This window comes from Thamnophis sirtalis, unplaced genomic scaffold, assembly GCF_051295495.1.
Source record: "Thamnophis sirtalis isolate CommonGarterSnake01/CBP01778 unplaced genomic scaffold, rThaSir2_p1.2 scaffold_2, whole genome shotgun sequence".
NCBI classification, from domain to species: domain Eukaryota; kingdom Metazoa; phylum Chordata; class Lepidosauria; order Squamata; family Natricidae; genus Thamnophis; species Thamnophis sirtalis.
Window position 1 is genome coordinate 15,844,118 of NW_028261382.1, and position 15,594 is coordinate 15,859,711.

The 15,594-nt window shown below is 44.3% G+C and overlaps 1 protein-coding gene across 1 annotated transcript in view; it reads left to right on the top strand.

Moving 5' to 3' along the window:
* ADAMTS17 (ADAM metallopeptidase with thrombospondin type 1 motif 17) overlaps positions 1-15,594 on the top strand; it is a 166,188-nt gene that overhangs the window by 111,898 nt on the left and 38,696 nt on the right. Inside the window, exons 15-17 of the mRNA XM_087704329.1 lie at positions 2,804-2,924; positions 4,844-4,918; positions 15,198-15,278. Of these exons, the coding sequence (XP_087560455.1) occupies positions 2,804-2,924; positions 4,844-4,918; positions 15,198-15,278 (277 nt within the window). The remainder of the gene's footprint in view (positions 1-2,803; positions 2,925-4,843; positions 4,919-15,197; positions 15,279-15,594) is intronic.

Below are 15,594 nucleotides of genomic sequence, written 5' to 3' on the forward strand. Positions count from 1 at the left end.
ATAGATAGATAGATAGATAGATAGATATGATACATAGATGGATGAGTTAGATACAGTAGATAGATAGATAGATAGATAGATAGATAGATAGATAGATAGATAGAGACAGATAAACAGATGGACAGACAGAAAGACAGACAGACAGACAGACAGACCCCATACAAAAAGAACAAAAGTTCTTTTGAAATCCTTTATAATTTTTAAAAATGGGAATGGATTTTGAGAGCAAAAAGTTTAAGAATCCCTGGTCTATATGATTACTATAGTGTGAACAAGTGTTGACAGTTGGAAGAATTTGCTGCAGTGATATCATCTTGGCACGATCAAATTTCAGAATGATACTTAACAACGGCAATATTTATATTTATATACAATATCTGCTACAGCAGGCTGAGCATACGGGAAGCATTACAGTACTCCGTGAAAGGACATTGTCATTTTTTTTAATATGAGGCAGTAATTATAATTGTGCTAGTGAAGTAACACACAAAGCTATGAATGGGCTCTTTCCCCTGAGGAATTTTTAAAAGCTTTGTTGGAAGCACCCTCTTGGTATTTGGGTAAAAATTCAGATTGTGTGCCAAGAGAAATGACATAACTTTTACGAAAAATAATATAGAGGAATTAAGCCAAAAGCCCTGATTGATCTCACACTTTTGAGCTGATAGAACATTGAATGGGAATTGCCCCGTGTAGTTTGAAATTGCTTGCAGATCACAAAATACAAGACAATACAAAGGTTTCAGCAGAATTCTCTGCTGAGTATCCTGAACCCAGATAAGTAACTTTTGATCTGTTTAGGGTGTATTTCAGAGGTGGTATTCAGCCAGTTCTGACAGGCTTTGGAGAACCGGTAGCAGAAATTTTGAGTAGTTCAAAGAACTGGCAAAAACCACCTCTGGCTGGCCCTGCTCCCATCTATTCTCTGCCTCCTGAGTCCCAGCTGATTGGGAGGGAATGGGGATTTTGCAGTAACCTTCCCCTGGAGTGGGGAGGGAATGGGGATTTTGCAGTGTCCTTCCCCTGCCACACCCACTAAGCCATGCGCACCGAACCAGTAGTAAAAAAAAAATGAATCCCACCACTGGTGCATTTCTTCAGAGTTATTCTGCTGTGGCCACATAACAATGCTGGGTAAGGTTGCAATCAGCAGAGGGGAAGGCCATAAATTATGGGGATTTTTTTCTTTGATTCAAGTATTGTTTCCCTTCTGTAAAAGATCCCACTGAGAACATTCTGACCAGGTTAAAGCCCAAAAACATATTGTCCCCAAGGTGCTTTTTCAGGAGGCATCTGGACTTTCTGGTTTTTCTTTGAAAACGTTTCGCTTCTCATCCAAGAAGCTTCTTTAGCTCTTCTCCAAAAACATATTGTACCTCTTAAAATCAGGTGCTCATGGCCTGTAATAATTGATTCACCAAATACATTTAATCTATCAGAAGTCAAATATATAAACATATGACCCATGGTGGCACAGTGGTTAGAAAGCAGTACTGCAGGCTACTTCTGCTGACTGCCAGCTGCCTGCAATTTGGCAGTTCAAATCTTATCAGGCTAAAGGTTGACTCAGCCTTCCATCCTTCCGAGGTGGGTAAAATGAGGACCCAGATTGTTGGGGGCAATAGGGCTGACTCTGAAAAGTGCTTAGAGAGGGCTATAAAAGCACTGTGAAGCGGTATGTAAGTCTAAATGCTATTACTATATATACGTATATTAGCCAAATGTCAGAAAACAGATAAGGGAAAATATCTAGCAAGCTATTGGATATGAAGGCTGAGTGACGTTCAGTTTGGTGCATTGGTAGCTACATAGACTGTTTGCAACATCAGCTGATTAACATAATTGAAGTTTACTCTACAGACTTCTTAACTTACAATTGTTCATTTAGCAACTGTTCAAAGTAGTGACAGCACTGAAAAATGTGACTTATGATCAGTCCTCACCAGTGGTGGGTTTCAACATTTTTTAGAACCTCTTCTGTAGGTGTGGCCTGCTTTGTGGGGGTAGCTTGCCAGCCATGTGACTGGGTGGGCGTGGCCAACTTGTAAAATGTGTGAAACTCACTTAACAACACTCTTGCTTAGCAACCAAAATGTTGGCTCAGAAACTCTGGCATTTGAAGCACGTAAGTCTTAAAGCTGTCAAGTTACAAGACCCTTGCACCCCTAGCCCTTTAGAAAAAAAACAGGCGTGTTCACACTTGACAGCTTTAAGACTTGTGGACTTCAACTCCCAGAATTCCTCCTCTCGCTCTTCATCTTGATGATGTGGGGACAGGTGGGGGAGGGAGCTGGACCGGTTCTAAACGGCACTGTAGATTTGTGGAACCTCTTCTATAGAAGAGGTTAGAACTGGCAGGAACCCACCCCTGGTCCTCACACTTATGAGTGTTGCAGCAGTGAGCTTGGCAATTGACACATATGTATGCCACTTGCAGTATAACAGGGTCATTTGATCATCATTTAAATCCTTTCCAGCCAGCTTCCAACAAGTTAAATCAATTGGAAAAGGTGGATTTGGTTAATGATTGTGTAATGCACTTAAGAGCCACAGTGGTTTCCTTAATAACTGGGTTAAGGGGTTGCAAAATCAGATGCGACTCATTTAAGTGCCTTTCTTAGAAATATAAAATCTGGTATCCGTAGCAGTTGTAAGTTGACAATTACCTTTATTTCTGAGATTGTCCTTCAAATGAGTATCCAGGACTTACCCTCCTTTAGTAATCTCTAAAGGAGATTAAATATCTAAAAATATTTTTTTGTTATGACAATAACGGGGAAAAACCCCTCTTGATCCCCATTAGAAAATCGGCTGTGATGGGATCATTGGATCCTCTGCCAAAGAAGATCACTGTGGCATTTGCAACGGAAATGGGAAAACTTGCAAAGTGGTGAAAGGTGACTTCAACCATACGAAAGGGATGGGTGAGTAATTTTTGCACATAAGAAGACTGGAAGATCCTAATTGAACTTGAATGTTTACGGCATTTGGCATAACCATCATCATCTTCTTTTAACGATCCCCATAATCCCTTGCAGGGTGGAGTCTGGGCAACTGAATGGAGCTGATTGTTTACTGGCCAGATGCCCTTCTTGTTTCCAATGCAGAGTTATATTCAGCAGATATGTTCTCATTGTGCGCAGAGAGAAAAATATCTGCCTCTACCTAGGATTGAACTCACAGTCTCCTGAGTGTGAGGCGAGAGCACCACCTCTAGGCCACCGCACCACTCAGCATTTTGGCGTAGACGTGTTATGATGATAAGCCATAATTAACCACATTAAGAAAGGGTTTGGCGGCTACATCATATGACAAAAGGTTGAGGGAGCCTATCAAAGAGAAGGATTAGGGGAGACATGATAGCTTTCTTCTAGAACTTTAGAGGATATCACGAAGAAGAGGAGAGTTCAGCTATTCTCCAAAGCACCTGAGAGCAGGAGAAGTAAGGATAAAAGGTTATCAAAGAGAGAGCCAACCTAGAACTAAGGAGACATTTCCTGACAGTGAGAACAATTAACCAGCTTGCCTTCTCAGAAGTTATGGGTGCTTCATAACTGGAGGTTTTCAAGAAGAGGTTGGACGAACTCTTGTCTAACATGGTATAGAATTCCCTGCTTGAGCAGGTGGTTGGACTAGAAGACTTCCAATGTCAGTTCCAGCCCTGTGATTCTACGTATGTTCTATGTGTCAGCACTTTTATCAATTTATTCCTGATCATCTAGGAATAATTTCTCTGATTTGAATGACAGGATTCCATAAGCGTGGAAGGAATAATTTTAATGCCACAGCTGGCATAGAAGGCCCATTTTCTCCCTATGACACAAGGACAGTTTTCCCACCCATGTCATCACTCGGCTAAACAACTAATTGCAACAAGCCTATCTGAAAAGGCAATATTATCATCATAATTTTCATCTTCTCTATTTCCTATCTCCTTATCTTCTTATGGCTATAACTTTGTTGCTTATCACTATTGTTATATGCACATTGAGAGCTTATGCACTAGAAACAAATTCCTTGTGTCTAATCATACTTGGCCAATAAAGAATTCTCAAGTTTGATTCAGCCTTCCCTCCTTCTGAGGTGGGTAAAATGAGGACCCAGATTGTTGGGGACAAATATGCTGACTCTGTAAACTGCTTAGAACGGGCTGTAAAAGCACTATGAAGTAGTATATAGGTCTAAGTGCTATTGCCATTGCCATTGCCATTGCCATTCTATTCTATTCTATTCTATTCTATTCTATTCTATTCTATTCTATTCTATTCCTCTTTTTATCATTTGTCACCTTCCTCTTTTGCCTATGCTACCCCTAGTTAAAGTAACAGCAGCTGGGTCTTTTTGGTTTTTTTAATCTGCTGTTAATTTCCAATCATTGCTGACACTTTTTCAGTTTTTTTCTATTTTGGGTTGAGTGTGATAGCTTGATGCCCATATTGTTTTGTTGTGCCATGGAAAACAAGCCACCCTGAGAATTATAACTGATCTTGAACAAAATGGGCTATTTATAAACGCAACGTGATCTTCGCCAAAAAGTCGAGAAGCAATGGGTTATTTACATATTTTGAAATGCGTTTCTTGTCAAAGTCCAATCGAGCCCTATTAGAGTCCTCGGCTGTTTTGTTTCAATTCAGATTTGCTGTTCAGTATCCAAGTTAGCCGGTTCCCCAAAGAGGACTGCTTTGTAATAGATATCAGAAAGCTGTTGCGAGGAAAATGGTCTCCTGCTGCTGGTCGGGTTGTCCTGGAGAAAGATGGCTCTGGCTGACTGCTGATTTGTGCAAACATTCCCTGCTGGTGGAACTAAACCTGTGCCAATTCCTTTTTTTCTTCTTCTTCTTAGTCTCCAATAGTCAATGTAAGAAAGTTTCCACCTGTGTGATGGCCAGGACAAAGGCAGTGCCCAAGTGTTTCTCGTGTAAGATGCCTGGGTTGCTTTCTGTGGTGCTGGGAGATCGATAGATGCTCTCTTGGTGTTGGGTCTTCCTCTGTGCTCTTTGGTTGACTTGAAATGCTGACATGGCATCCTTCTCGAAGGAGAAGCTGTGGATATACCGTATTTTTGGGAGTATCAGACGCTCTGAAGTATAAGACACACCCTAGCTTTTGGGGAGGGAAACAAGAAAAAAAATCTGCCTCTGCCTCCCAGCAATTTGCCTCCTTGCAGCAAACAACCTGTTTCAGTTTCCGTTTCAGTTTCAGTGCAACCTGATTAGCACAAGCAGCTGATTGTTGGGCAACGATCAGCTGTTTCAGGCTGCAGAGATTGCCATAGACTATTGCCGCCTCCACACACCCCTTTTTCAGCCTCCACATGCCTCATTCTCCACTCATTCCAGGTGATGGGGATCAGAATGAATGGAAAATGTGCGGTGCAGAGGCTGAAAATGGGGCATGTGGAGGCCGAAAATGGGGTATGTGGAGGTTCTTTTAGGTGCATCGTATACTCCAAAAAATATGGTATTTCAAAGCATGTCTTTTCTTCATATGACTCTTTTCACTGAGTTCTCAAGGGGAGAAAATGTATCTTGGACATTCATTTTCTGATGAATGGGGTCCTCCATAATTCTAACTTTTAGCACAAGTTGGGTTCACTGTACAGATAATCCTTGACTTGTGATTTTTTTTTCCTTTAGTGACCATTCAAAGTGACAATGGCACAGAAAAGTCTGAATTATGGCCAGAATCGTGCTCTAGGATTATTACAGCATTCCCATGGACACATGCTCAAATTCGGACACTGAATTTGGCACCTGGCATGTATTGCATGTAAGGGATGTGTTGGCTCAGTGGCTAAGATGCTGAGCTTGTCGATCAGAAAGATCGGCAGTTTGATGGTTCAAATCACTAGCTCTGTGCAACAGAGCGAGCGCCCATTACTTGTCCCAGCTTTTGCCAACCTAGCAGTTTGAAAGCAGGTAAAAATGCAAGTAGAAAAATAGGGACCACCTTTGGTGGGAAGGTAACAGCACTCCATGTGCCTTTGGTGTTTAGTCATGCCAGCCACATGACCACAAAGACGTCTTTGGACAGCACTGGCTCCGGCTTTGAAACGCCCCTAGAGTCGGGAACGACTAGCACATATCTGCGAGGGGAACCTTTACCTATGTATTTATGATGGTTGCATAATCCCAGGGTCATGTGATCCCCATTTGTTACCTTCCCATCTGGTTTTTGGTAAACAAAGTCAATGGAAAATGGCAGATTCGCTTAACAATTATTTAATCCACTTAATGGTTGCAGTTAGTTGCTTAACAACCATGGCCAAAAAAAAGAAAATTTTGCAAAACCGGGCAGGATTCCCTTAACAGCCACCTGGCTTAGCAATAGCTATCTGGTTCCAATTGTTGTTGTAAATCAAGGACTACCTGTGATGGGTTTCTATGCTAAGAATGAGAAGGTTTACAGGCTTTACAGGCTCATCCTACTTGTAACACCAATCAAGATGCTTATTCACAGAAAACAGAATGTCAACCTTCACAATTCCACCTGCTGATGATTCTGCCTTCGAAGAAGATGCCCAATGGGAAGAGAGGAAGACCTTTTGTTGTTAGTTGTGAAGTCGTGTCTGATCCATCACGACCCCATGGACAATGTTCCTCCAGGTCTTCCTGTCCTCTACCATCCTCTGGAGTCCATTTAAGCTCACGCCTACTGCTTTGGTGACTCCCTCTAGCCACCTCATTCTCTGTCGTCCCCTTCTTCTCTTGCCCTCAATCTTTCCCAGCATTAGGCTCTTTTCCAGTGAGTCCTTCCTTCTCATTAGGTGGCCAAAGGATTTGAGTCTCATCTTCAGGATCTGGCCTTCTAAAGGGCAGTCAGGGTTGAGCTCCTCTAGGACTGACCTGTTGGATCGCCTTGCAGTCCAAGGGACTCACATGAATCTTATCCAGCACCATCATTCAAAGGCCTCAATTCTTTGGCCCTCAGCCTTCCTTATGGTTCAACTATCACAGCCATACATTGCAAGTGGAAAAACTATAGCCTTGACTATACACACTTTTGTTGGCAGGGTGGATGTCTCTGCTTTTTAGAATGCTGTCTAGATTTGCCATACCTTTCCTCTCCAGGAACAAGCATTTTTTAATTTCTTGGCTGCGGTCCCCATCTGCAGTGATCTTGGAGCCCAGGAAAAGGAAGATGTATCTACATAATATTTCTCACTGGTTATTCAGAAAAGGGAGGATGATGCAATTTGAATGAAAAAGGAAGACATTGGAAAGAAGGAATTCGTTACATTGGCTGTGTCTTTCTTTTCAAGGAAATGACATTATTTTCTTTGGAGGAAGAAATGCCAGCTTTCCATCACTGATGATGATAACAACAATCATTGAGTGCATTTCATAGAAGTGTCCTTGCCTTTGAAAATATTAATTTGGTGGAATACTAGCAGATTCTATGGGAACCAACTAATTATAAGAATTCCATTAAGAATTCCTAACTCAACATGATGCCATTAGCTGTTGGCTTTGGAATCTATCCATAACTTCAAGAAATCATGGTAGGACGAGGAGCAATGGATAGAAACCAATCAAGGAGAAAACCAACTTAGAACTGAGGATAAATTTCCTGATGGTGAGAACAATTAACCAGGGGAATGACTTGCCTTCAGAAGTTGTAGGTGCTCCAACCCCAGACGTTTTCAAGAAGAGATTGGACAACCATTTGTCTGGAATGGTATAGAGTCACCTGCCTGAGAAGAAGATTGGACTAGAAGACCTCCACGGTCCCTTCCAACTCTGTTAGTTTCTTGTTATGGTTTTCCTCTATGGCAAGTGGGCAAAAAAAACCCAACCCACCAGAATTATGGTATCAAAGACTGAAGGAAATGATTGCTGACTAGGTCTTTCCACATTTCTCAGGGAAGGCCCAGCACCAGCTGTTTTCCTGCTGTGAACCTTCACAGGGATAAAGGCAATCTTTCTCTCCCCTTTGCTCCACTCTCTTCCCATCGGCTCAGGTGTCTCCCCTCATGTGAGCCCTGCGATATAATTTTAACACACATTTCTCCTCAAGCCCAGTTGTGCATTCCTGAGGCCTTGATGTAACACAGACAGGACAGAAAGAGGATTGTGTGCCAGAAAGAGAGGATTGTTTCTGAGGTAAAGCGCACTTGCGTATAATACTAAGAATTAACAAATAACTGAGAGTTCCCAGGAGATTTTGGAAATGTTATAGTTTGATCTGAAATTATTTTAGCTAAATGGATTGGAATGGAACCTACAAAGGACGGAGCCTGTTATTCTATTGTAGGAACTGACCAGATTCTGCTGAAAGTTGAGAACGATTTAATTGTCATAGAATTTGTTTGGTCATAGTAAACAGAAATTTACTGATCTTCCTGGAACCCATGCTGCAATTACGGATTGCTAAGGGAGTGGTGGCTTCCAAATGGTGAGAGACTCTATCAAGACTCACATTTCTCTCAAGGCTGGGAAATTGATTTCCATTAATTTATAAGGGTAAAAAGAAAATCAAAAGCCCAGGAGTCTAGTGGTATAGAAATAGCATTGTATTTGGTAAACAATTGGTTAACTCCACATCTACTTGTCCCAAAGGTGTTTTTTTTTTCTTTCAAAAAGCAACTGGACTTTTTTTCATTTTTTTAGGTTTAGGTTTTTAGGTTTAGGTTTCGTTTTATTTATATGCCACCCTATTCCCTGCGGGACTCAGGGCGGCGCACAAACCCAAGGAGGGAGAGGGAAACACAAAAACTACAAATACAAGGCATTTAAAAACAACCAACAGCCACACGATTCGAGAGGGGAAGGGAATTCATCAACCCTAGGCCTGCCGACACAGCCAGGTTTTAATGGCTTTTCGGAAGGCCTGGAGAGAGGTGAGGGTCCGAATCTCTGCGGGGAGTTCATTCCAAAGGGCCGGAGCTGCCACAGAGAAGGCCCTCTCCCCCGGGTAGTAGCCAGATGACATTGGCTGGTAGATGGAAGCAGAGAACTGAAAAAGAGAACTGAAGAAGCTTCTTGGAGGAGAAGCGCAACCTCTTCAAGGAAAAATGAAAAAAGTCCAGTTGCCTTTGGGAAAAAAACCTCTTTGGGGCAATCATGACCTGGATGGTTGAGAATCTCCATAGACACACATCTGGTTTACTTACCAAAATCCCATGAAGTTAGATGAAACAAATAGTGCTTAAGTGAACGTCTATAAGATTTCAATAAAGGTAAAGTTTTTTTTTTTGTAGTTTTATTAGAATTTGTAGGCCGCCCTTTTCCCTGAGGGGACTCAGGGCGGCTCACATAAAACTAGGAAAGAGGGGGATACAGACAACAAAATAGAGACATATACTAAAAATAGTAGGCAACATCCATACAACATTCGGGAGGGGCAACTATCCTTATCCCCAGGCCTGACGGGCGAGCCAGTTCTTCAGGGCTGTGCGGAAGGCTTGGACGGTGGAGAGGGTACGAATCTCCACAGGGAGCTCGTTCCAAAGGGCCGGGGCTACTGCTGAGAAGGCCCTCCTCCTTGTGGTTGCCAGCCGACACTGGCTGGCCGATGGGATACGGAGGAGGCCTAATCTATGTGATCTTATTGGTCGCAGGGATGTAATTGGCAGAAGGCGGTCTCTCAAGTATCCAGATCCACTGCCATGTAGGGCTTTATGGGTGATTAATAGCACCTTGAAGCGCATCCGGAGATCGACAGGTAGCCAGCGCAGCTCGCGGAGGATAGGTGTTATGCGGGTGAATCGAGGTACACCCGCAATCACTCGCGCGGCTGCGTTCTGCACTAGCTGAAGTCGCCGGATGCCCTTCAAGGGCAGCCCCATGTAGAGCACATTGCAGTATTCCAGCCTGGAGATCACTAGGGCCCGAGTGACTGTTGTGAGCGCCTCCCGAATCAGGTAGGGTCGCAACTGGCGCACCAGGCGAACCTGGGCGAATGCCCCCCTGGTCACAGCCGTTAGGTGGTGGTCAAATGACAGCTGCGGATCCAGGAGGACTCCCAAGTTGCGAACCCTCTCTGAGGGGTATACAATTTGACCCCCCAGCCTGAGTGATGGTATACTAGTCAGATCTTTGGGAGGAAAACACAACAGCCACTCGGTCTTTTCTGGGTTGAGCACAAGCTTGTTAGCCCTCATCCAGCCCATAACGGCCTCAAGTCCCCGGCTCATCACATCTACCGCTTCATTGAGTTGGCACGGGGCGGACAGATACAATTGAGTATCGTCCGCATATTGATGGTATCTAATCCCGTGCCTGCGGATGATCTCTCCCAGCGGTTTCATGTAGATGTTGAATAGTAGGGGGGATAAGACCGAACCCTGAGGCACCCCATAATTTAGGGGCCTAGGGGACGATCTCTGCCCCCCCACTAACACCGACTGCGACCTGTCCGAGAGGTAGGAGGAGAACCACCGTAGCACGGTGCCTCCCACTCCCACCTCCCGCAGTCGTCGCAGAAGGATACCATGGTCGACGGTATCGAAAGCCGCTGAGAGGTCAAGGAGGACCAGGATGGAGGAATGTCCTTCATCTCTGGCTCTCCAGAGATCATCCATCAATGCGACCAAAGCGGTTTCTGTGCTGCAGCCGGGTCTGAAGCCTGACTGGAAGGGGTCTAGGTAGTCTGCTTCCTCCAAGGACCATTGGAGCTGGAAGGCCACCACCTTCTCAACAACCTTCCCCAGGAAGGGAAGGTTGGAGACAGGGCGATAACTATTAAGGACAGCTGGATCCAAAGATGGTTTCTTTAGGAGGGGTCTCACCACCGCCGCTTTCAGTGCGGCGGGGAAGTTCCCCTCCCGAAGGGAGGCGGTCACAACCGCCTGGATCCAGCCTCGTGTCACCTCACTGCAGTTCGTGACTAGCCATGAGGGACACGGATCCAGAACACAGGTGGAGGCACTTACAGCTCTCATGGCCTTGTCCACATCCCCGGGGGTAACATCCTGAAACTCAACCCAGAGTTGTTCTACTTGATCCCTCTGTGTCTCGGCTGGAGCTGCGGGGATGGAGTCCAAGTCCGACCGAAACCGAGCAATTTTGTCCGCGAGGAATTGGGCATACTCTTCAGCTCTGCCCTGCAAGGGTTCCCCCGTCTCCCTTTTGTTCAATAGGGAGCGGGTTATCCTAAACAGGGCGGCTGGACGGGACTCAGCGGATGCAACCAGGGTGGCTATATGTGATCTTTTTGCTGCCCTAAGTGCCCTGGTGTATTCCCTGGTGCAGGTGGTTACCATTGCTCGGTTCGATTCGGACTTATCGGACCTCCAACGGTGCTCTAGGCATCTCCTCCGGCGCTTCATCTCCCGGAGTTCCTCGGTAAACCAAGGAGGTCTCCGGGATCCGCTGCCTCGGAGGAGCCGCAGTGGCGCAATCCGGTCGAGGGCCTCCGACGCTGCCGAGTGCCACGCAGCAGCCAGAGTCTCGACCGGACTGTGGGCGAGAGTGTCAGGAATAACCCCAAGCTCTGTCTGGAACCTTAACGGCTCCATAAGGCGCCTGGGGCGGAACCACCTGGTCGGTTCCTCCTCCCTACAGTGGGGGTTTGGCCTCCGGAAGTCGAGCCTCAGTAGGCAGTGGTCTGACCACGACAGGGGTATGATGTCACTCCCCCTCAGACCAAGATCACAAATCCACTGCTCCGAGAGAAATACAAGGTCAAGCATGTGTCCCGCTGAATGGGTTGGGCCTCGAATTACTTGGGTCAAGCCCATGGCTGTCATGGAAGCCATGAACTCCTGCGCCCCATCAGAGCTTTCACCGAGCGACGGCAAATTAAAGTCCCCCAGGACCATCAACCTAGGGAACTCAATTGCCAGCTCGGCTACCGACTCGAGGAGCGAGGGGAGGGCTGCTGCAACGCTGTTGGGAGGCAGGTACGTTAGCAGCAGACCCACTTGACCCTTGAGGTCCAACTTTAACAGCAATGACTCACACCCGACAATCTCCGGAGCAGGGACCCTACGAGGAACTAACGACTCCCGGATAACGGCGGCCACACCCCCACCCCTTCCCTGGGCTCTTGGCTGATGTAGCACCTGAAATCCTTCTGGGCACAGCTCTACAAGGGGGACTCCTCCCTCTGGGCCCAGCCAGGTCTCAGTAATACATGCCAGGTCTGCCCTCTCGTCTAAAATTAAGTCCCGGACGAGAGGAGCTTTATGGACAACAGACCTGGCATTTAGCGACAACAGCCTGAGACCAGGGTCCTGACTACTCACGCCATCTGGTCTTGGAGTGGGACTCCTAGGGCCGGAAGGAGGGATCTCTGCAATATAGCGAACCCTCCTTCCCCGGTAATGGCCTGCCCTAAAGTCCCCGCCGTATCTGCCCCTCCCTGTTACGACCGCAATACCCCGACCCTCTCCTGTGTAAAGATTCCCCTTGTACATATGTGCTAGTTGTTCCTGACTCTAGGGGGCAGTGCTCATCTCCATTTCAAAGCTGAAGAGCCAGCGCTGTCCGAAGATGTCTCCGTGGTCATGTGGCTGGCATGACTAAATGCCAAAGGCACATGGAACGCTATTACCTTCCCACCAAAGGTGATTCCTATTTTTCTACTTGCATTTTTTTACATGCTTTCGAACTGCTAGGTTGGCAGAAGCTGGGACAAGTAACGGAAGCTCACTCTGTTACGTGGCACTAGGGATTCGAACCGCTGAACTGATTGACATGCTCAGCATCTTAGCCACTGAGCCACCGAGTCCGATAAGATTTCAATAGGCAGAATGTATTAATTATCTATTTATTCAAATCAGAATTGCCCAGCTCCTGGTACGACTGTATTTGGTTTTCACTTATAATATGGAAAAAGACTTGAAGATTGTTCCCATTGGGACTATGTTTTCCATTTCTCCTGAATATTGGTATTGCTTTGATGTGTCCATTCAGTGGATATTTGGTATAAATCTGGGTCTAGTTGGAAGCCATGGAGGATCCAACAAAAGATTGCTTTTTTATATTCTTATATTCCTAGATAAAATCTAGAAATTGTACATTTAAAGGATGTCCATAAGTTTGTTCTAACAATGGTGACATATATACTTTCAGGCTGCTTTCTATCCTCTTCCCTTTGACTATGTCTTGTTATATTATGTCACCTTATCGGTGATGATAATCTTTGGTTTGGGGTCTGTTGATATTGGTTTTTTAAAAATTGATATAAGCATTTATTTTACTGGGTTTGTATATCACTCCAGTTACGTTTGGTGCCAAACAGCTACTGGTCTCCAACAATAATAAAGCTAAAGCTAAAAAAGAGCCCACAATAATATGACAATATAGACTTCCAATAGTAAATACATATACATGTAACTTAGAGTTGACCTGTTGGGATCTTAGTTTTCTCAAAGCTTATTGATTCCTGCAGAGATTTCATTACCAAACTATGCAACATCATTAGGGCATGATGATGTTACTTAGCTTCAGTGGTGGGATTCAGCCAGTTTGCACCTATTCGGGAGAATCGGTTGTTAACTTTCTAAGCAGTTCAGAGAACTGGTTGTTGGAAGAAATCTTTACAGGACTAATCCTGTAAGGAAGGCAGGAAGGAAACACTCTGGTGTTGTTTCTAGCCTGATCTTTATTGCCCTGCTTACAGAAACTTCCTCTCCAGTTAACCTTTATTACATTGTAACAGCTAAGACAAAGCGCCCATCAATGTGAGTGACTTTGAGTTGGCCATGCCCACCCAGTCATATGACCACCGAGCCAGGCCTACCCAACTGGTCATTAGGGCAGAGAATTGGTTGTTAAATTATTTGAATCCTACTACTGCTTAGGTTGCTAATGAAACAACTGTACGAGAATACTAAATTTCTCAAATACTGAAGAACATCTGTAATGTTGACTCTTCCTGCAAAAGGAATATAAACCGTTCAAATTCCTGAAGGGCCATGGAAATAATTTGCCAGCTACAATTTGCCATCCTAGAGCATGATAGTTCAATACAATTTGAACAGGCTGAATAAGAGAAAGCCCAAATTCTTGCTGCCAAGCTGTATGTTAGACAGCTGTTAATATCCCTTACATAACTGTGGTTGTAATAATTACGATTAAAACAATAGTTAACACGAAAGGCAAGATGATAGTCAGATACACTGAAATCATAGCAGTGCTGAACCCAACATGTTGGCGCCAGATATTGTACCCCCCCCCCAGTTTTTCTTTCTGTGGTATTAAGTTATTTCTTGGGTAAACTAATGAAAGGAGAAGAAAATGAAAAATGAATGTATAGTCAGGGTGGGGATCGTAACGTAGAAAGATTAATAAGGGGAAGACAAAAGACAAAAAAACCCCAAGGAATGGTTATTGAAACAGATGCTCTATTATCATATTGTTCTTGATAGGAAATGCTTCGGGTAGAAACCAAATCCAAGTTTTCCAATATGGTCCCTTCCAGATACACAACAGGTCACCAAGTCTGAGAAGGTTGACTAGCCAGGATGGGCATGATTAATTGATTGATTGAGTATAGGAGTTATTTCCAACTCCTAGCAACCACATAGTTAGATTTTCTCCATCTTTCCAACTGGTCTCTTAAGTCTTCCAATGATGGATTCATTGAATTATTTGGGAGAAATAGATGTAGTTCATTCAATTTTTATCGTATGGTCTTCATGCTTATCTCAAGCAGGCATTGTCATAATTTGCCACTTATGCAAAAGCATAATTTGTTGAGCCATAATTTATTAAATCAACCAATTGGTTGGATAGGCAGCGTATTGTTAGCCATAAATTATGGCTTGCCAGCCACAGCGACTGAATAAGTGTGAAGGATGGTATCAAGTTTCCTACAAATTAAAATGGCTGCCAAATTAATTGAAGCCAAAAGAAACTGAAATAGCCTTAAAGGCTTTCTTAGAGCAGTTTTTATTCATGGAATGAGTTGCAACAGCAAGACAATAATTTTAACAGAGCTCTGATCGCATGAAGAAATCCCAAAATCACCAATTGGAGTTTATTGCGTCGTAATTTTAGTTACATAGGAACTGAATTTGAAATGAGGGCACATTCATTTCCTTCTCCTGTTCGAGTCATAATTCACATCTTTGAAATTGGTGCGGCTCAGCCTCTCACCAAATTTCAACCTGAGTGTTGGAGTGCTGAATTTCTTTCTTCAAACTGTAAGGGCTGCATACTTAATGGCCACAACCACCACTTGTCAGTTTCCCTGGGGATTTACTTTGGGATATACTGTGGTGGCTCATCTATTCCTTTTCTTGGTTGTAGGTTATATCGAAGCAGCTGTGATCCCTGCTGGAGCTCGACGTATCCGTGTGATGGAGGACAAACCTGGCCACAGTTTTTTGGGTAAAGAGAAAAGAATTGAGAAGCGTAGAGATTTGGTGGAAGCATAATATTTGAAACAACATGAGTGGGCCTTTAGAGAAGAGTTTATTCATTGACCATTATTATCTCTCATCATTGCTAGGATTCTCATCATTGAAAATAAAATATTTGGAGGTGATTTGGAGAAGGAGGCCAATGATGGCTATAGAGATGAGATCCACCTTGGATGTCTGTTTTTTGCAGATCTGTTGTTAACTTACTATCTTTATCTAGAACAATGATCCTTTGTCTAGTTCCCAAGTCCAGTTGGGTTCTTGGCTCAGTTGTGTCCATTCAA